This window comes from Pholcus phalangioides, unplaced genomic scaffold (genome assembly GCF_987345545.1).
Source record: "Pholcus phalangioides strain wild (caught in Gottingen) unplaced genomic scaffold, Ppha-v1.0 ptg000020l_1, whole genome shotgun sequence".
Taxonomy (NCBI): domain Eukaryota; kingdom Metazoa; phylum Arthropoda; class Arachnida; order Araneae; family Pholcidae; genus Pholcus; species Pholcus phalangioides.
This window is the reverse complement of record NW_028301613.1, coordinates 7315427-7337874: the sequence shown is the minus strand read 5'-3', so window position 1 is coordinate 7337874 and position 22448 is coordinate 7315427. Positions and strand designations below refer to the sequence as shown.

Here is a 22448-nt window from a genome sequence, read left to right as displayed (position 1 = left end):
GGACCGCAAAAGAATATTTCGAGATAGAGAAATTTCGAGAGGATATAGAGTTATTGTTTTCCAGTAACAAAGGAAAAACACTCAAAAAATTCGATTGGTTATAAACTGAACTAAAAATACTGAACTGTATTTTCGACTAAATACTGATGTCAAGTTACTCAATCAATGTTCGATGATTTCTGAATCAAGGGGAATTCAGAAAAGATGGGGGGGGGGGGGAGAAACTGAAGGAGGTGATGGATGGTACACGCCAATACAAACAACCGTCATCAAAGAATACATGGTCTAACATGAAACGGCCGCTACGCAAACGTTAAAACGGCATTCCTGTTGAAAAATTTATCGGGAGAAAAAAGAAACTCCGTGCATGCATATGTAAGGGGCCATTCAAGTATTATGTAAGCAGATTTTTAGCCATTTTTGACGGCCAGAAAAAGAAAAAAAACGGGACTGTCCCGGGAAATACGGGACGTATGGTCACCCTAGGAAGGAACCATCACAAACAAACAAAAAAAAAAAAAAGTTTTCCAAATTAAAACAGAACCGCTATATACAAATACAACGCCACACCAGACAAATTGCCCAACGCCGTGGCTGACTTAAGAACATCATGGATCCCCCGAGTCATTTTTTGGAGGCCCTACTTGTAGGACTGTTGCTCTCTGTGGCGAGACTTTTTAACGGGGAGATCGGCTCGCATTTGCGCCTTGAAGTTGGGGAACCACGGAAAACCAGACACTTCCGAGCGCCAGCTATCCTGGGGGAAACTTCGGAGGGAACCAGCTGCTAGATGGTTCGTTTAGTCTTTCGCCCCTATACCTAGGTTCGACGATCGATTTGGAGGGGGGGGGGGTTCGGATGACTTTTGATGACAAGGGGGTAGAGGGGGGTTTGAAGGTTACTTATGTCTTAACCACCCCTTTCTGAAGATATGAAATATTCCAAGCTGCCGACGGGGGGGGGAGGAAGAGGGTCAGTGTTTTGCTGACAAGGAAGGGGGGGGGTCAAAAATGGCTGAAAATCTGCTTACGTAATACTTGAATGGTCCCTATACTATGTCACGGAAATCTGATAAATCCGGCTATTATGCGTAATCACCGGCTATTATTCATAGTTTTGCCAACCATTTATGCAAGTTTATTAAATTTTGTTTTTCGCCTCAAATCAAATCAAATTCATTCATTTCCAACATACAGAGGTTTAGATTAGTTTAAACGAAACATATTTATCATCCAGAGGCTGTGATGCCTGTACGGACGATTGAAGAAATTTACACGGCAATTAATGACTAAAATATGTAAAGCACACGACATAAACATTAAGAAAAAAAGACACATATAGGACAACATAAAAGTCTCCAGTGGAAAACACTAGGGGCCTAAGAATTGCATGCCAACAACTTTTCCAGTAGAGTTGTCAGTATAAGCTACGTATTTCATCATCAAAAAAGTGGATCAATGCATTCAGGTAGACGCACCGATCCTGAATATTACCAACTGAAACGTTACAGCAATTGGATACGTGCGTGGATTTAGGTATTGCAATGAGACGCATTCTGGATTTCACTGATCATTATCGTGGCATAGTCTGCAAAGCTAATAGAATTTCATCACGTCCGGAAAATTCCCCGACCAACAATTCACCGCCGGAAAATTCACCGACCAACAATTCACCGACCAACAATTCACCGCCGGAAAATTCCCCGACCAACAATTCACCGACCAACAATTCACCGCCGGAAAATTCACCGACCAACAATTCACCGCCGGAAAATTCCCCGACCAACAATTCACCGCCGGAAAATTCACCGACCAACAATTCACCGACCAACAATTAACCGACAACAATTCACCGCCGGAAAATTCACCGACCAACAATTCACCGCCGGAAAATTCACCGACCAACAATTCACCGCCGGAAAATTCCCCGACCAACAATTCACCGCCGGAAAATTCCCCGACCAACAATTCACCGCCGGAAAATTCACCGACCAACAATTCACCGACCAACAATTCATCGACAACAATTCACCGCCGGAAAATTCACCGACCAACAATTCACCGACAACAATTCACCGCCGGAAAATTCACCGACCAACAATTCACCGACAACAATTCACCGCCGGAAAATTCACCGACCAACAATTCACCGCCATACAATTCACCACTAGGAAAATTCACCGCTAGAAAAATTCACCGACTAGCAATTCACCGACGACAATTCAATGCGTGTCAGTTAGCGAGGGAGGGAGCGATTGAGTTACTGAGTGACCGAGGGAGTGAGTGACCGAGTGACAGTGGCCGAATGACTGAGTGACCCAGTGAGTGACTGAGTGACCCAGTGAGTGACTGAGTGACCCAGTGATTGAGTGAGTGACCAAGTGATTGATTCAGTGACCGAGTCAGTGATTGAGTGAGTGACCGAGTCAGTGATTGAGTGAGTGACCGAGTGATTGATCCAGTGACCGAGTCAGTGATTGAGTGACCGAGTGATTGATCCAGTGACCAAGTCAGTGATTGAGTGACCGAGTGAGTGAGTGACCCAGTGAGTGACTGAGTGACCGAGTGGGTAAGTGATTGAGTGACCGAGTGAGTCACTGAGTGACCCAGTGAGTCACTGAGTGACCGAGTAAGTGATTGAGCGAGTGACCGAGTGAGTGAGTGACCGAGTAAGTAAGTGACTGAGTGACCGATGAGTGAGTGACAGAGTAAGTAAGTGATTGAGTGACCGAGTGAGTGAGTGACCCAGTGAGTGACTGAGTGACCGAGTGGGTAAGTGATTGAGTGACCGAGTGAGTGAGTGACCCAGTGAGTCACTGAGTGACCGAGTAAGTGATTGAGCGAGTGATTGATCCAGTGACCGAGTCAGTGATTGAGTGACCGAGTGAGTGACTGACCCAGTGAGTGACTGAGTGACCGAGTGAGTAAGTGATTGATCGCGTAACGATTTCCCTAATACCAACAATTCTATAGAAGGATGACATCGATCGTTCCAACAGCAATTATCTGCTCACCACCACCCAGATACATGGAAGTTCATCGGTGCCATAAAAAGAGAACAGAGTTTGAATGAAGTTCGGATGCAGCAAATTGGAAGTGGACAAAACACATTAGGAGAAAGAAATACCGGGACGTATCTGCGCAGAGATTAAAGAATTTAGTTGACAAGTATCATCAAGGATGTGACATTAAAGACTATTTGAGAGCTCATAATGTAGCATTTTAATTATGACATCAATATTTGTGAGAAATGAATATTTTTCTCCCGTTTTTTCTTACATTTGCGTGTTATCTGTTTTTCTAGATTAGTAGATTGGAACCCTTTAATTATAAATATGTAAGGGAGGAAATCATGTCGAAAATTGTTAAACAAATACTGCATGTTTTGAATGAAAATTATGTCAGATATTACTAATTAAATATTGTAGGTTTTGTTTGAAAATTACAAATGAAATATGTATGCAATGAAAACTGTGTGAAAATTATCCTTCTAAAATACTCCTCTAACATTGCCCAAAAAGAATGCCATTTTTTCTATCGTTTCTTGAAGCTGTGGTTCCGTGAGTTTCAGTTTTCGAAAATGTAATTTGTCACCCAAGAGTCCACTTATGTCCAAGAATTGGATGTTTAAAACGAGATCATTTCATACGATTTTTGAACTCACGCATATAACTTTAAACAATATGAGGCTATGGCTTTCTTTTACCAGTTTTGCTGATGGAGAAAATTAAACTTATCATTATATTCACTTTATTCCATTAATTTGTTTTCCAGCATCAGTAGTAGGACATAATTATATAGCCTCTACAAAACGAACTGCGTCGTAGCGAACTAATACGAGGTGGGGATCATACATAATCACCGGTAAATGTTAGAAAATAACTAAAAGAGCTCTAGAACAATATTCTAAAAGTGAAAGCAATACAGCCAGACTCGGTTATAACGCCGAGATCCCGCGGAATCTTCGATGTCGTTATAACCGAGTTTAACTGTATTTAAAATGCTGGTTTTAATAGGTGTGGCATCATCAACAACCAATTTCAATCCACTGCTGGATGTAGGTGTTCTCCTTAGATTTCCCCTCAAACGAAATGCGATATTTTATGAAATTTTCGGAACTTCTATATGGTAATATTGCAACAACAAATTCAAGAAAACTTCGACTATAAACGAGTAAAACCGTGACATTTTTCAAAAAGTCTGCATGGAGAAGAAGAAACAGAAAAACCAGACTGTCACGGAAAATACGAGACAAAATGCAGGACATGTGGTCACCGATGCTTAGACTAGATTTTTCAAAGATTTGCAAAATCACCCCTACCAACAGCGAGCTCTAAATCCACCCCCGCCTTCAACATATAGGCTTGTGTCATCTGCGAATGAAATTATTTTACCGTTGTACTTTATTTTACATAAATCATTAATATAAACTAGAAATAATTATGACCCAAGGGCCGATCCTTGCGGGACTCCTTTCATTAAATTTCAAATGTGCTGATTTTACCATTTATTATGGCACAGTTTGTTTCCTATTGTAGTAATACGTTTTAAACCAATATAGTACATTGCCTGCTGAGAAGTGTTTTTATTTGTTAGAATATTTAAATCAACATAATCGAATGTTCGTTTTAAGTCTAAGACTTAAGTCAAATGTCAAAATTCAACCCCCCTAATAAAGGGGGGGGGGGGTTATATGGAGTAATCATCACTGAGCCGAAATCCCTGAAGTCATAAATATAAAATTTAGTAAGCATTATATTTTATTACCAGTTGTTATCCGCGGCTTCGCTCTCGTGTGTTTTTGCGATCTCAAAATTACTCTCACCTCATAACCCCGATGGGTGATGAACTTTCAGAAATCCTGTCTTAGTGTGTATGTACGTTATAAAATATAATACTAACTAAATTTCATATTCATGGCTTAAGCGACTTCGGCTCAGTGCTGATTGCTCCATATAACTTTTGAAACCCTTAGGGAGTTGAATTTGGAAAAATCCCTTCTCAGTGAGTCTATATTACAATATTGATCTAATGTCATATTTATAGCTTCAGCTGTTTCGGCTCGGCATGATTTCAACGTTGACCCCCCCCCTCCCTTGTTGACCCCCCCCCCCCCCCTCTTACGACGCCCTTAGGTTGTTGAATATGGAAAAACCATTTCTTAGTGAGTAGTGAGTCTTTACGTCGTGAAAAAAACTATTCACAAAATTTGATATTTACAGCTTCAGCGGTTTTGGCTCGGTGATGATGAATCAGTCAGGACATGTTATTTTATATACAGTACTAGGGGGCTCTGCCCCCCCCCCCCTACCACTGGAAAGGGACACGTGAAAGCACTAGCTTACAGAAGAAGCGAATTTTATAATAATAAAGCAACAAAAAACAAATGCGATTCATCAAGTAACCCCAGAAAACTTCCCCCATGGGGCTCCCCAAACTCCAATTCGTTGAATTGTAGTGGGGGCCCTGACTGGATTTATCTCGGGCTACCGATGTGTTGCAAGTTTTACAATGTTAAACAACAAAAATCAATGAGATTCATCCAGGGACACCCGAAATGAAACCTGCCGACTTTTCCATGGGGCCCCGACCTGAAGGCTTGTCGGACATACCCCCAGTGAGTGGCCACGAAAATTTTTAATTTTTATCAATTTTAAAACGAATAAAATCTAGGGCCCACATCCAGTAACGGGGACCCAATACGCAGATATTTAGTGGGGCACCCAGACACTGGATTTATCTCGGGCTTCCGCTGTTGAAAATTCTACAATGTTAAACGACAGAAAAGAATGAGATTCATCCAGTGCCCCCAAAATGAAACGAGACCCCTGACTCGGAAGCCAATCGGGCATCCCCCTGTGAGGGCCACTGCAAATATTCATTTTATCAACGAATAAAATCCAGCCGCCCCCCCCTCACACAATTACCCTTGACCGAATTCGCAAATTTTATGGGGTCCCAGACTGGATATACCTTGGGCTTCCACTATCGCAAGGACCCCTGGAAATGAAACCTTTTAACTTCCCCATGAAGGTATATGTGCAATCCCCCAGGTACCCCGACCCTGTATGTTGGGAGCACTGGTGATATATGTATATTTTACGTATACATACCTCTCGGCATGACCCCCACGAGGGCAGGGCTGACAGGGGCCGGAACGTTTCTTATCGCTTTTTGATATTTTCACACTATAAATTAAGCACAGAGGGGCCCGTGAAAAAGCTTGTTTGGGGGCCCGCCATCTATTTCAGCTTAGGGGACCTGCTGTAAGGTGTGGGAAACTCTGGGTACACGCACATTACTTGGTCCTGATGTGTCAAATGGGTCCCGATATATGTAAGAGTTAAATGAAAACTTGACCCCAAAATCGTAACCGACTTCCGTAACACAAAAACGTAACAGATTTCCATCACTCACAAAACGTCACCGACTCCCGTAATAAAATTCCCGTAATTGAATCATTAACCCACTCGCTCACTGAATCACTTACTCACTCGGTCACTCAGTCACTCACTCGGTCACTCAGTCACTCACTGGGTCACTCACTCACTCAGTAAGTGAGGTTGTCATTTGTTGGCATCCTATTTATTTCTGATTTTCTTCTTTCAGAGCAATTTTTCCGTGTTACCTTTCCGTGTTCCGTGTTGTCTTTCTCGTGTTACCTTCGGGAAAACTGGGCAATGGTTAGAATAGCATTTACCCTGCTTGGAGGCTATTTGGATTCGTCTGGGAATTTTGATGGTGCTGGTCAAAGCGTGGGAAACTGTAGGGGGAAAAACACACACACATACGCGAACACTCATACCAATGACAAGAATTTCAGAGTGAAAAAAGAAAATTAGAATAATTCCGGGAAACTGAAAAAAAAGGGCGAAAGAACGAATTTTCTAAAACGTAGGAGGATTGTTTGTAACTAGGCTGACCATATTTCTTCGAGAGAAATACGGGGAATCGGGATTTCAAATGAGGGTTTTGGATCACGTGATATTTCCCTCTTTCTTGAGGGACATACAAGGTAACCAATATGGCGACTTCCTGCTCGACTCATGAAACAAACAAATTAAAGAAACATAGAAATGAATCGTTTTTTCTTCTTTTTAATGGGAGCTAGAAATTTCGAATTTTTTTTTAAAATTCAAGTTATCGATCTGTCTGTTTTTGCTTCAAAAAATGCTTGAATAAAGCTGTGGAATTTTTTCAGTGTAATTTATGGGCCCGTAATTAATTTCAAAATATCCTAAACTATATGTATTGATCCAGTTGAATATTAAAAGACAGTACGGAGACATTCATTTCCATTTTCGCACTTGAAAAGATATAAATAAAAAGTTTAAATCAATGTTATTGCATGGATATCCAACTCAAAAGTAGGTCTTGCTAATTATTTTATGCTCAATTTTCTGGGCTCCGTATCTCTAAACGAACTCAATATTTCCAAAATTCAATTCAATTTTTAAAATCATTGATGTGACGGTAAACTCCCACCAATTTTCTGCATTTCCACGGTAAAATCGCCACTTTTCACATTGATTTCTATGGGGATCATCCTCTGCTTGTCCCTCAAAGTGATGCTGATGATGGTTATTACGTCTATTCGGAAAGCCTCATACGGAAAAATACGGGACATCGCCAATTATCGCTAAAAAAAACGATGCCAAAAGTAAGGAAAGTTGCCAAAATACTGCTTAAATCACGGAAAGGTCAACAATGGAGGGGAATGAAGCACAACTACGAACTGCAGTGGATTGAAACAAATTCCACGAAATAAAACGTTCACCATATTAAATATGTGCGATCATGAATGAATGAACGCCAGGGGCTCTTGCCACCGGACTTATCCCGTCCAGCCCAGCTTCGTGGCAGAGTCTGGAACAAAGTGAGTGCACCTAACAGTCTGAGTGTGTAGCTAATGCTGTGCTTGATAAATACAGTGCTGCCATCTATACTTCAAATTACGAGTGAAGTGTAATGATTGAATTTCTGTTACGTTGTAGGCCTGTTGCTCTCTGTGGCGAGACTTTTTACCGGGGAGATCGGCTCGCATTCACGCCTTGGAGTTGGAAACCACAGAAAACCAACTGCAGCCAACCACCACTGTAGCGCCGGTGGGGGATGCGAGTCCGTCACTATGACCACTCGACCACCACAGCGGCAATATGTGCGATCAATATTTTTATTTACATTTGTAACGATAAAATATAATTTATCAGTTTAAAAAAAACAATTTTAATCTCTGATTTCAATAAAGAATAAAAATTCAAGTAGGATTTGTTTTAAAAAAAACGAGAAAAACCGGGACTGTCCTGAGAAATACGGGACGCATGGTCACCATAATTGTAACCCTCTATTTGACACCAAAAAATTATCAGCTGTCGCCATCTATGTTTGAGAATACAGACAACACTGCGGGGGAAAAAGAAACAAGCTGCTTGCAAAATAAGTTTTTAATAACGTAGTGTAGTAATAATAATACAATTTGAATACATGATATTTTTTTTTTGTTTTTTTTTTTTTTGCTTCTTCTTCGAATTCTCCAACACACAATAAATAATTTCCGGAGAATTTTGCGACTGCTTTTCTCGCAAGAAAAGAAATTATAAAGGATTAAAAAAGAACTGAAAAGTTATTCGTAATCCGCTATTTACCCACTTTTCCAATATTTTTTTTCAAACTTATACAATATGTATATAATATATAGATATATATAAATCAAATAAGGCTTTTTTTTTTTTGTTAAAGTATACCTCAACACACTACAACATTTGGCCCAGTCCTTTGAGCGTTTTTTTTTTTTGTTTTCAAATATCATTTTTGACACTATTTATAGTGCCATTATTTGGTGAGGGAATGAAGATCAACACTCTTCACCCCGGCGAGAACAACAGTGGCAAAAAAGACGAGGAGGAGGAGGAAGAGGAGGGAAATATAATATATATGTATATAATAATTGATCCTCAGGACCAAACACAGGAACAGTGAAATATAATTTTTTTTTGTTTTCACCTTACATACTGTACACAATTTTCTTCATATTTTTGTCAAATATAAAATACGTGGAAGAGGATATAATAAAAAGTTTTCTTTTTTTTATTTAATTGTCATTTATATATATATATATATTTGTATATATAACTTGTGTCCTTTATACAAGAGTGATGTTTCTTTGACTCAATATTTTCATTTTAATACATAGACCACTGGGAAAGTTTTCCGATTCGAGGAAACAGTTAGATCGATAACGATAGTTTTCATTTTGGTGAGGGCGTCAGCTTCTTTTAACCGCTCTCCCTTTGCTGAACGGAGTCCCGCTATTTCGTCGGATGGAAGGGTTGAAGACTATCTGGTCCCAACTATAACTAGCCCCACCAGTGTTTCGAGTGTCTTTGCTTCATCCACTTGGCGGTGCTTTGCCTCAATGGAGAAGCTTGTCATAGATGTGGGTGAGGAAAGCCAAGGAGGAAGAGAGTGCAAGGAAGTACCGCGGTGCCTGAACTGAACAGGGGAAAGGTGAATCACAGCGCGTATGACCGTATGTACCCCCCCCCCCATGGTCGCGAAAGAACTGAAAAGGACGCGGAACTTTGCTAAATATGAATGAAATTAACAATGCCCTGGTTGATGTGTTTCCCGAAATTTTAATTTTTTTTGTCCCATATTTTATAACTAACTTTTATTCCCTTCAGTTTTGTGTAAGTCTCGTAATAGTAATTTTAATTAAATAATTCCTAAATTATAGTGCCCTCCTTTTTTTTGTAAATTCCCCCATTTTAAGTCATACTTTTTTGACGACCACATTAAATTTGTAAGGCCTAATTGTAATAAAATTTTTGGAGGTCACGGCAAACCTTCCGGTCGTTCTGAGAAGATGGACTGAGTGCCTTGGTCTCCTGTTCCTCTGGTTCTGGGTAGGGGGTTGCTGTACGATGTCGAATTTTCAAGTATTTCCGAATGGCCGTGGGAATCCGGTTGAAGTTGACATAATCAAACGCATCCACTACCCTTCCCTCTTTATATATTTTGATTAACATAGAAAAAACCATATCCTTTCTTACATAACCTGTCTTTCAGAAAAACGATTTTCCCATTGATGACGCTGGAAAAGAGATCGAGAGATCTTTAGTTCATAATGTTACCAATAAAAAGTAATGATGATGAGATGGAGAACTCTAACGCACTTCTTCCATCTATTCTGGGGAAAGAGAGATGGAAAATATCTCGCCTTGTAAGGGAAATGAATAATCATAAATAGATGGCTTGCAACTGTGAGCAGTCGCAGACTGCAAGAGATCCCCCATCTATGATTAATTGCCGCAAAAAATTTATAGCTTGAACTCAGCCGATATTTCATTATCGTCTCCTAATGTTCTCTCTGATATTGTTTGACCTGAATGAACCATCTTCGTTGAGGGGTGAACAAATATGCAGTGTACACCAATGGTGCATATGGTAACTTCGCATGAGCGGGAGCATTTTGATGTCTTATCCTACGACGGGCAGGCACATTGCTTGCGGCCATCCCAAGAACTTGACTTGTGAGTTTTACTGGAAAAAAACCCCGACAGCTTACAGCTGCGAATAACCAGATGGTTGTAACTATAGAATGCTGAGGTTTTTGCCAAAATATCATTTTCGGTCAAGCTGTTTTCTCGAATGGCAAACTTTCTTGGTATCTTATGTGGTATAATTGGGAGGGGGAAGGAAGGGATGGGGGAAGGCAAGAGATAGAGATAGATAGAGAGAGAGATATGCGTTCATGGTAATCGTTTTCATCACAATGTGTTTGTTTGGTGCTCGTAAATTATTTTTTTTTCGAATGTGCACGTCGTCACACAGTCACGTTATTCGATGGTGATGTTCTTTAGTTTTTCTCCCTTTTAAATGTATAATAATATTTGGTAAAATTAAGTAGATACAGAAGTTGCCTTTTGAGGTGTTTCCAGACAAAAAACAAGAAAAGGAAAGACAATCATACGAACATCATCATCGTCATTCACGTGTTTGTTTCCTTTGCTTCGCCTTGAAATTAATTGGATCGACGTACGGAGCGTGTTTCCTGACGTTTTCGGCACAGACGTTGAAAGTTGAGCAGCAGAAATAACAATCATATTCTTCTTCATCTTCAAATAACAATTCATCGAGATCATAAAATAACTTCTTCTGTAAAAATTAACAAAAATAATAGTAGTAATGAGAAGAAGGAATCGAACAAACCAATGTCTTTTTCTTAGTTCGTTTCGAATGGACTTCGACAAATGGACTTTGCGATTTGATGAGAAGAGTATAGTAGATTTTTTTTAATGTATGTATATATATATTTGTTTTTCTTCTTAGATATATGTACTGTGAGATAAAGAGATAGAATGAAACTGATTCCTTTTCTCCGATCAAATAGTTTCCTTACATTTTTCGACGCCTAAGTTTTTTCCCAAACAAAAAACAAATTGGAGGAACTGAATCAATTCTTTTTTACTCTTTTCTGCTTCTTCACCAACTTGGCGATAATTCGACGGCAGTGTTCAATCTTTTCAACATATCAAAATCGTATTCAACAAATATCAGTCTTGATTTCTGTATTTTATTATTGTTATTTTTTTTGCTCGTGTTTATCCCCATTATTCCTAGGAGGGGAGTCAGCCATTCCCAACAGTTTGTGTTTTGGTGCACAACCATGCGTGCACGGGAATGTTTTTCCGAAGGGAAGGTTCGATCACAAGTTTAGGAAAAAAAGGCGAAACATTACAAACGCAATTATTGTTTCTTGTTGTTATTTTTTCCCCACTTCATTTATCACCATAATTATCTTACGAGTTTTAACATCATTTTTGCGTAAACTGTGTGTTTATATCATCATCTTTTTTCCATCCATTAACGTAATTTTTTTTCCACTTTTAAATTCTACTTATTTAAAAACTCAGCCGAAGCTGTCAAGCGACAAAAGCGAAGAGTTCCTCGTCGAACCAACATTTGGAACATTAACCAGTGACGTGTGATGGAAGAGCTTGTACCAGCCAATGACGAGGTTCGAGAGATCCAGGTCATCCAACATTATCTGTGACACGCCCATGAAGACTTTCTTTTCCATGCGGCTGTAGTCACCCCACACCGTCACCTGAAAATTAGATAATAAATTTAGGTATACAATATGAAGATTCAGCTTTCGAAATAATGAAATAAAAAACTTCTTCTAGTTAATATCTTTATTAGTTGTACACTCGCAAGGTACAGGTATTTCGATAGCAAATGACTGATTTTTCGTCTTCGAAAAAGAAACTCTCAGAGGAGAAAAAATTTTCAGATGAAGCTTACAGGTTTCCATGTTAAACACAGGTTAGAATCAGTTGGGGGTTCGCAATCAATAAATGAAGTGTAGACCAAGTTATTAACATTTAACAAAGGACTAAACAAATACTGTATTTACAGTCATCAAACCTCGCAGTAAGTGTTCATTTGGGGTCTCAACTCTTCCTTCTGCAACACTTTACACGAAGCAGTCGTGCAGCGGTGCCTAACATCAAGTTTACTTGTTCGTCCTACATTCAAACAGACGCCATTTCGGCAAGATGTCAAGTTCTTGTAGTCACTTATTTTTTACTCTTTTCACAGCCCCATTTCTTACACTTTAGGTCGAGCTTGAAATTGCATACTGCGTGACCAAACTCCAACACTTGAAACATTGTGAAGGTTCCGAGAACTCTTTGGTTCTATATCGGTGATACTCGATATAGGCTCCTTGCCTCATAAGCTAATGGTTCTCCTTCGGATTCATCCGTAATACCCAATCTCTCCCACTTTCTCGCATCGAATTTGGTGATAATAATATACTGAATGTTGTCTATTTGATTTCCAAAAAGCATTCGATTGGGTCCAACACATGGTAATCTACAGATCAGAATACGATCAGAATAGGAGGAGAGTTGTTGAAATGAATAGATTCATGGTTGGGGTAATGGGTCACGGCGGTTATGGTGAATGGGATTGGTACATTAAGTGCAGTACTATAAGGAAGTGTCCTATGTCTACTATCAATTTTTTTTTTTATTGGTATGCTCGATCATAGTACCAATGTGAAGGAAATTTGCAGGTGATGTAAAATAAATGTGTGCATGCGTGTGTAGTGGGAAATCGCTCCAGACCAACTTTGAATGCGATCACAGCGTGGATCGATAAAAATGCGCATGAAGAAGATCACTTGAATAGAAAGCAAAATTACCATTTATTACTATTACTCCCTATCATACATTTCAATTCTCCCTCCCCCCCCCCCCCTTAGTAACCGTTCGCTTACCTGTAAGCAGCAATTCCTGAAGTCTTCGTGGAAGACCAGCTGTTCCTGGTAGAGTGGATCCCTGGTGCGTCTTGCAACGGAAGTCTTTGCTTTGGCGACGCACTTCCTGCCTTTCAGCAAGTACACCTTAACGTACGGTGCTGTAAAAAACAACGAAACGAATAAGTCAGTGGTTAACGAACTAAACGGATTGGATCCGATAAACGAAACGTTTTCATGAAATGGAATGGACGGTTTTTTTTTTATCAGCTCACCCGGCAGAATTTTGGCGTTTGGTTTGACCTGGAGCCCTCGCGCTCTGATAACCTCCACCTCGAGTTTGCTTTTACGTTCGCACAGACTAAGCTGTACCTCGCCCAGAGCCGGCGATGCCAAGGCTTGTCGTCCGACGAGCTGACCTGGACCAAGTCCCTCGACGAAGCTTGACATTTCACCCTCGTCAGTTATTCTGAGGACAGGCATCCACCTTAAAAAGTCATACAATAAAGAAAAATTAGTTATCGAATGTTTCCCCTTAGTCGAATCGACAGTTATTATTTAAAATCGACTACATAGCCATTATCACGACGCGTTATCGCCATTAGGGAACGGTAATAAACAGAAGATATCCGCGAGTGTTTGCCACGACGAGTTCCGGAAACAATTGCAGATTAGGCATTATAGGATTAGTTTCGTTAGATTAACTTCCGTTTTACTTATTTGTTATCACTGATTCACATTATTTACCTTTTAGCCGTTTTATGTTTCTGCTTTTCATTTTATTACTCTTCTTTTATCACATTTAATTTCAATATTATATTGGTTTTCTACTTTATCGTGTAGAGGTTGAGAGAGATTCATGCCCCTTCAGATTTAGGTATGGGGGGATGGGGGTTTGATGACGATGATAGTGCAGATTGTCAATTCCCAGCCTGTCACGTTTCCAGTACGCTTTGCAATTTATAACACGCAGGAGGTTGGCGTAGCCATAGGAATGCTTTAAAGGCTTAGCGTCGCGTAAACACAGAAATGAGTAGAAGGCATGGGTACCACTTGGAATGCCCAGGAAACTTGTACGTCTCAAAAAAAAAAACATACAGAGGTCTTTGAAATGAGTAGGAGACTTTCCCTATCTATAGAAATACTCACGATATTTGCGTAAAAATGTGAATGTGACTTACGTACAGTGTACCCTTAGAAACGCGAACAAATCTTGCGCACTCTTAAAAATGCGAATGAGTCTTGCGTATTGCGTACGCCTAGATGTGTGTAGAAGACATGCATGCATATAGATATGAGTGAAAGGCTTACATATTCCTAGAAACGTTTAACTGATGTTCAGCAATTTTTTCGCTACTTTATATTACTCCTTTTATCGCCATCGATGGCAATTTTTCGGGTACCCCTGAATAGCCTATCTGTTACTCTTAAGAGTACGCTTACGACAGATATGGAAGCCATTGGTAGAGAGGATTCGGTTCCGAGCGAGGAGGGTATCCTGAAAGGCTCAACGAGGATTAAATTGCTCGTCTTTCCTCTTCATACGGGTTCCCTAAGGGTTCCCAGTTTTGAGGACAGCAGATGTCCGCAAACGGATAGGCCCTGCCAAAAATTTATCTCGATTTCGTAGGATAGGTTTCGCAGATGTTTCAGAGTAGTTCGAGCACGACATTCGAGGCAGAAATATCTGATGTTGCTAAGATTGCTGAGCATGGAATTTTCAACGGGAATGTTATTCATTTATCTGATTAGGTAAGTCGAGATATATTTCAACACATGCTTTGCTGTTACTCAAAATCACTTTGAATTTAAATAAGTAAACAGCATCATTTTATAACGCAATTTAAAAAAAATACATCAACGACACATACAATATCGAAATGCAAAATTACGCACATAAAACATACATGGATGTGCATTAAAACCAAAACAAAATCGTGTAAAAATGGGAGAAACCAAATACATAGAAACATGGATGTGCAAGGTATGGTAACGTCAAAATATTATATTTTGCAACAATGAAGCGACAAACACAGAATATTCGCGCGAAAAGAAAAGTAAAACATCGCACATAATAAATATAACAACCATTGAAATCAGCATTGGAAGGGAAAAAAACGAAACAATATTAAAATACACGCAACCAACAATTTTCCAGAACATGGAGGAGCTCGAACAAACTAAAAGTAACGTGGGTAAAAAAAAAACAATAATTAAAAACAATCCCGGATCATTTTGATAGTTAATGTCAACCCGCGAGAACAATACAAAAGCAAGCTTATTTTTTAGAGAAACAAATAGAATGACAGAAAAGGGGTTGATTCATGGAGGACAATCAGTCACGAGGACGAAAAACGTGCTCAGCCTTTGTGCCAATACAATCCTTCAGAGCAGTTCATACAACTTCTTCAATTTTGTGTCACCCTCTCTTCTAGTTCTTTCATAGCAATAGGCGTCCCCCACCACGACCACCTAGATAAGGTGGTCTAGGTTATATAGGAGGTCGTGCCCCCACCCCACGACAGACGCGTTCATGCATCTTGTCAGGTAAGACGTGAAGTGATGAATTCAATCGACAGAGGCGATTAGTTTATAGAGTGACGGTTCGACCTCTTGATTCATGATTGATGATTTGTAATTTGTATTTATTTAAGGGTCTTATTATTCAATATTTCTAGCTAAAAATGCTTTATTGACATTCCAGTATGAATATAATAACAATTTTAGGTCTCTTAGTTTAAAAAATGGGTTTCAAGAAGTTTGGCGCCTTATTTACATACCAAAAGGCGCCAAATTGGGACGGTCACTTTTTAGTCATTTTTTTGTCCCCGGCGTCTCAAATTTCATTTAAAAGCATCAATTTTTTTTAAATTTTACTCTGTAGGTATATATCAATAAATTGTAGCATGCATTTTACTGTGTGATTTTATTTTCATGATGATTTTGGCAAAAAAATGTTGAAATTGATGAAAAATTTGCAAATCTGTGCTATAAAAACAGTTTATATTTTTTTTATTCATTAATGGTTAATCATAATACAAAATGCACGCTACAATCCACTGATGTGTGCCTACAGAGCAAAATAAAAAAAAACGGTGCTTTTCAATGAAATTCGAGACGCAGGGGACAAAGAATGGCTAAAAAATGACCGTTCCAATTTGGCGCCTTTTGGTGTATAAATAAGGCGCCAAACTTGTTGAAACACATTTTCATTTGAACGTCATGTGACCCCTTAAGGACGCGCTGCTGAATATGTGACCGTGTGTTGTGTTTGTTTGAATTTTTTTTTTTTAATTTATTAAATTTCCGGATACACCCATCCTTCGGGAACGCTTCAATATCTCCATGAGATGTGAAGCAGGGAGTGTCCGGTCTTTCAGTGTTCAATGTATCTTAATTAGGCAATCCCAAGTCTTGATAACTAATTATCGCTGCGTTTATTTCGGACCCACTGATGACCATTGGTTAACCTCGTCGAAGAGTGTGACCGTCACCAAAATTTACCATCAAAAGACAGACATTCCTCCTTTTGTCTTAATGAAATTGAAATGTTTAAGGTTTCAAGTTTCGACTGCGAAACGAAATTACTCTTCCACGATTGCATTAAATGTTCTTTCTCGGCATTTGAAGAGCCGATCATGGTAATTCCAGAAAAGAAACTGGAATAGTTAGTTCTCTGTCAGTACCAAAGTATTAACAGAGATTAAGTATCAGTAGATTAAGATCCCTCAGACCAGACAGTACCCAGCTTCGGATAATTTTATTCTTACCTTTATCTGTTCTAGACTTCTCTGCTACTGCGATTGTATAATAACCTAACACTGTGATTCACACAGAAAGGAAAAAATCAATCAAAGACGGCAAAAGACGCGAGCAGTCTAACTGCTGTCTGCTTTTTCAGCAGGAGACCTCCCATGCTCTTTTTTTCGGGAAGTTGTCTTCTTTTTCATATCTTATGTCTTGCTGAAAATGCAGACTCGACGAAATTTACTCAAAATAAAGAATTAATCTTACCTGCATGGCATCATAAGCCGTTTTGACGGTAATGTAGCCCCCTTCTTTGGTGGGGAAAAAAAACAAGAAAACGGTCTGTTATAGCGCATACCGCTCGCTAGAGTGAGACCACGTGGTCAGATAGAGGATCGAAGCGTAATAGTGATGATGATGATGATGGCAGAGGAATAGATGACGATTGAAAAGATGGCTCATTTGATCCTGATTGTAGGCGTAATCATAATCTCTTCCTCTGCCAACGTATCCGACCACGTGCTTTCCCGAGCAATTTGCACTATAGCAGACCATTATCTAATTTTCTTACTGAAGAAGGGACTACATTTGCCTCGAAACGTCTGTAAGGTATTTCCATTTTTTTTATTTTGAGTTATTTTCGTAGGAATTTACATTTGCTATTTATAGTCGAAAGGTATTTTGTATCTTACATCTTGTGTTCTCATCTCTGTCTTCCCTTTCCACTTTTCGGAAGATTGTCATCAGAGTTAGTTCACGAAAGAAAACGCTACCCTTTATTCGTTAAACTTCTTCCATAGTTTTCTTAACATTACAGTTCAGAAATTTGTAGTTGGTAAAGTTGCTGGTGATTTCCCCGATGAAATTTTCTCGAGAAATTGCGAAAAATTCCCGGAAACGATGCTGATTAAACTAAAGTTTAATGAAAGTATACGATTTCACTAATGAAAGTATCTTGAGTACGAACTGTATCGAAGGATTTTATTGGTCGCTTAATGAATGAGGAGTAAAAGGAAATCGAGCAAGGAGGTGTGTTCGGATACAGGTGGTTTTTTTTTTTTTTGGACAGCATATAAAATACACTGCATTCTTGTTGGAAAATGGGTAGACAGATGACAGAGGGATCTCACCATCAGGTGCGGATGCATGTGACGATTCTACAAACTACTTACGAATGAGTAGAGGAAGAAGAATCAGCCAGCGAATGAGTGCTGGAAGATGGTGCTTTACTATGAGATATCGGCGTCACCTCTTCACTTCGATGAACGCCTTTTGTTCTAGTTGATGGAGATCCAGCACTTTCTGCAAAAAATACAACAAACACAATGCGTTCACATTGCTGCTGCTTTGTTTCGACTCTGTTCTTCCTTCCGTGGCGGGGAATCTGAAACCTGTCCGTTGCCATTGGTGGACTCAGAGGTTGGAAAACAAATCAATACAAACGATGGAAGACGTGTTGGATTCGTTTTCCTTGCATGACTACATTTGGTTCAGTAATAGGATGGACTGCGTTTGTGTGTGTGTGTGTTTAAGGAATGAGTTACAAGCAATGAGGTGGACTGCTTCTCATCTGGGGCAATGGCTGAAATTCCCGATTGGCGATAGGGCTGTGTTCGGTTTGACATTAAAAAATTAAAGTGATAAGATAGATAAGTTCGGTTGTCTCGTGGAGAAACGAGAACTGATACTGAACAGACTCTCGGAATGGGATGTACCATTTCCTCGTCCTTAACACGAATCTCGTTTGTCTTCAGCAAAGGACAAAAAGAAAATTTCAGAGTTTTACTTGGGAAACTTTAATTGCTTCGTGAACTTCAGGTCAAGCTCCACCTGAAGACCGGGGATTTGGTATACTCCTTTTGAACTTGATATACTTTTTTTGAAGGGAAAACATTTTCTTAGGTTTTCATATCTGCACCCATAAGTGTAGGTTTTTCTACGTTACGAACGAATCCAACACCCCTTCCATCGTGGTAGGTTTCCTGTAAGGATGCAATGTTATTCAGATTGGCGTGATCCCCCGCGTATCTTCACGAAGCAGGCTATCTTTGCTGTCTTGTCCTAGAGTCCGTTGAGTTCGAATTGAATTTTCACGGATAGAGGATTTTGGAGACCAATTTAGGAAAATAAACAAGATCGAAGAATGCTTAAGATGGACGAGAAGTCAACAATTTCTTAGATTTGATCAGTTTCCTTATGAAAGATAAATCACAACAAAGTTATCCATGATTGATATTACCGTGGTCATGTCAAGAATTTTTGCATTCTTGGATATTAATGCATATGAATCCAAGAAATTCATTGGAATTTGGGTGATCGGTGTTTTCTCCAGCAGTTTAGTTTATGGTTACTGGTTCGTAATATTGAATATTGGAATAATCTACAGAAGCACAGTCTACAGAATTACCGTTAAGAACATTGAATGATTGATTTATGTTGATGGTTCGGTAGGAAAAACCTTCTGTGAATCCTGATAAGATTCGAAAACGTCAGATATCAGTGAGGTTTTGATATTTGTCCTGGTCCAACAGGGAACGTTGCAAAAGAGAATGTACAGAGAAAGAAAGGCAGACAAGAGACGAGAACTCAGAAGACGAAACTATCTATGAAAGACACTGTAAAAAAAGAAGATAGGGTTAGTTATTATGAGGTTTGTTTCAATTTTTTTTTTTTTTGGTTTTGGACTTACGTCAGGCTATCACCGGACAAGCTGCCTTCACCATCGGAAGAGACACTCCCTGCGCTCAGTTTCAATATATCGTCAGGCAGGATTTCTTCGCTCCTCTGGACTACTATGCTGGTCGTAGGCTTTCGGCGGAAACCAAGTCTTTTTTTGTTGCCTTTAAATTGACGTTTATTTTTCCGGTTTTTGTGTTTTGTTTTTTCGGTTAGAGGGAATGGTCGCAGGAGCAGAAATCGAATTAGATGAAATCAAACACATGAATAAAGTAAACGAAACAATAAGCACTGATCATTATCAATAGACTAATGTGAAATACAGATGCAGTCGACACTCGATATAACGACCCGCCCCCCCACTTCGTCCAGTCGAAAATAGACGTTATATTGAGAGGGTCGTTACGTCGAAAGTAAAACATTTATGATAGTAGTTGTATGAAAACATTTGGGAGTTGTAATGGAATGGCCGCTATAACGTGGGGCCGTTATAACGAGCGTCGACTGCATATTGAAAATAAGACATGAAACAGTAAAAGGCAGTAAGAAACGATTTTTAATTTTGGGTAAAATATTTTTGTATTAGCCACGTCTAACAATAAGGCGGAATTCTATCTAAAAAGTCACAAATTACGAAAAAACTCATGACCTCTCCCCCATGTATCAGGTATGTTCTTTCTGCAGCCTTTTTTAAGCGATGTGCAATTTTATGAGTGCCAAAACTGAACCCTGTGGTATCCCTTGTGATCAATTGTGTTTTTTTTTTATAAGGGAAATTTCAGATGTCTTATAACAACAATAAACTTAAGGATAAGAAAATTTTGGACCGATCTTATTGTTGCTAAAACTGAGAAAGTAGAATGATTTGGTTCTTTCAGTGTTGCCTCTCTGGTGGGGCGATGTTCGTCAGCCTTGTTAGATTTACCCGAAGTTTCTCCAATAGTGATTGTTTTCATATAATGTGTGCAATGACCTATAAGTATATGTCCCCTCCAGAAAAAGCTAAAGCCACGAAACTTGACGCGAATGTACCGTTTCAGAAAGTGCATGCAAAGCTTCATTAAGTGACGTTGGAAACGAGGAGGTAGCCTTTCAGCACGTGGGTGAACCGATCTCTGGTGGTTATGTATACGAGCATACATGCTCTACGTGTGGCTTGCTATATTTGGTCCTTGGGCTCACCTGATATGGTTCATGGCGAGGTGGTCACCATGTTGCTGTCATGAGCTATTAGCTGAACTAGAAGGCTGCCCATTGTACAGCGATCCTGCATGTATGCTCTTTGGAAGAAGTGCTAAGGCAACCAATGTTTTTTACAGCGGAGTGGTCTTGTACACTCGGCCGAAATGCGGAGGGACAGTGACTAGATTCACTATAGAGGTGTTACTGGAAACTCCAAACTCTGCAGTGCTGCCACCTTTTGCTCGAATATTCGAGTTGTTACTGTTGGCTTTGTCTGTTTCGTACGAACGAGCCATACTTGTAATACCGCGGAAAGAAACTAATGAAAGAGCAAGGAAGAAAATGCTCATTACCGGTAACGCTCAGCTGCGAAGTAGAACTACTTCTTTTGGACAACCCCATGAATTGAGCCATCTTTTTGCCGCCACTCCCACCGCCACTGTACGACCTGGAACTGCCGCCGCTGGACGGCCTCGGCTCCGCTGACATGGCGCCCGTGGAACCACCGCCTAGATGACGGTGCCTGGACTGAATACCTCCTGAGCCTCCGACCTGGTCCTGCATTGATCCGAGGGCCGTGTCGGACAGGCTACCGTCCGTCTTCTCTTCCGGATGAACTGGTCCGTATCCTTGCTGCATTCTCGTCGTAAACTCGCTGTGAACGACATCGACAATTAGTTTAAAAACAACAACAACAAAATTTTATATCACGGAAAGCTTTTTTCTCATCCTTAGAGAGAAAACTTAAACCCAAATTAGGCCCTATTATATAGCCTATATATATAAACTTCTGTTTCGTCCTTATAAAAGGACTTCGTGTTTGATGGGATATCTTGAGTGTGCAGAGCCGCCCTCGCGGGGGGGGGGGGGGTGCGCGCGCGACAGGTGCAGTCGCACTAGGGTGACCATACGTCCCGTATTTCCCGGGACAATCCCGGCTTTTTTTATTTTTCTGGCCGTCCCGACTTTTTTGCAAAAGTGTCCCGGTTTTTCCCGTTTTTTACATGACGCCTTCTTGAATTTTTATTCTTTATTGAAGTCAAAGATTGAAATTTTTTTCCATCTCATAAATTATATTAAGATGATTACAACTACAAATAAGAACATTAATCTCCCACATTTGGCTTGTTGAACGTTTTAATACGTAGAATTCATTTTAATCCACTGCAGGTTGCAGCAACGCTTCGTTTCCGGCCATTGCGATTTTTCCGTAATTTCAGCAATATTTGGCAACTTTTTACACTTTTGGCGTTGTTCATGGCGATAATTGGCGATGTCCCGTATTTTCCCGTATCTGGAATTCCAATTTCCCGTATTTCTCTCGAGGAAATATGGTCAGCCTAAGTCGCACCGGCTTTCACATTTAAGGAAATATACATAGAAGTGAAAAAATATTCATATACCAAATGCAATTTTTTTGCAGTAAACAAGGTGTGTGGGCTTCCATTGATTTGATTCTGTAATTTTCATCAATTCTGGGATTATTTTTTTCATAAATTTCTGATTTCTATCAATTCTGGGATTATTTTTCTCTTTAATTCTGAATTTCCGTCGATTTTGGGATTATTTTTGTCTTTTGT

At 39.7% G+C, this 22448-nt stretch overlaps 1 protein-coding gene across 4 annotated transcripts in view; it reads right to left on the bottom strand.

Annotated features, from left to right (window-relative positions):
* Window positions 1-10674: 10674 nt before the first annotated feature.
* Window positions 10675-22448, bottom strand: part of LOC149070892 (regulating synaptic membrane exocytosis protein 2-like) — an 86940-nt gene continuing 75166 nt past the window's right edge. For 3 of the 4 annotated variants that reach the window (XM_089248294.1, XM_089248290.1, XM_089248292.1), the window contains exons 18-22: window positions 21222-21523; window positions 19700-19850; window positions 13539-13750; window positions 13285-13424; window positions 10675-12108 (exon numbers count right to left, since the gene is read on the bottom strand). In XM_089248294.1, coding sequence (XP_089104420.1) covers window positions 11911-12108; window positions 13285-13424; window positions 13539-13750; window positions 19700-19850; window positions 21222-21523 — 1003 coding nt within the window. In that variant the 3' untranslated portion in view covers window positions 10675-11910. Of the gene's footprint in view, window positions 12109-13284; window positions 13425-13538; window positions 13751-18182; window positions 18313-19699; window positions 19851-21221; window positions 21524-22448 lie in introns of all 4 variants that reach the window. The other variant, XM_089248293.1, reaches the window with a different exon arrangement.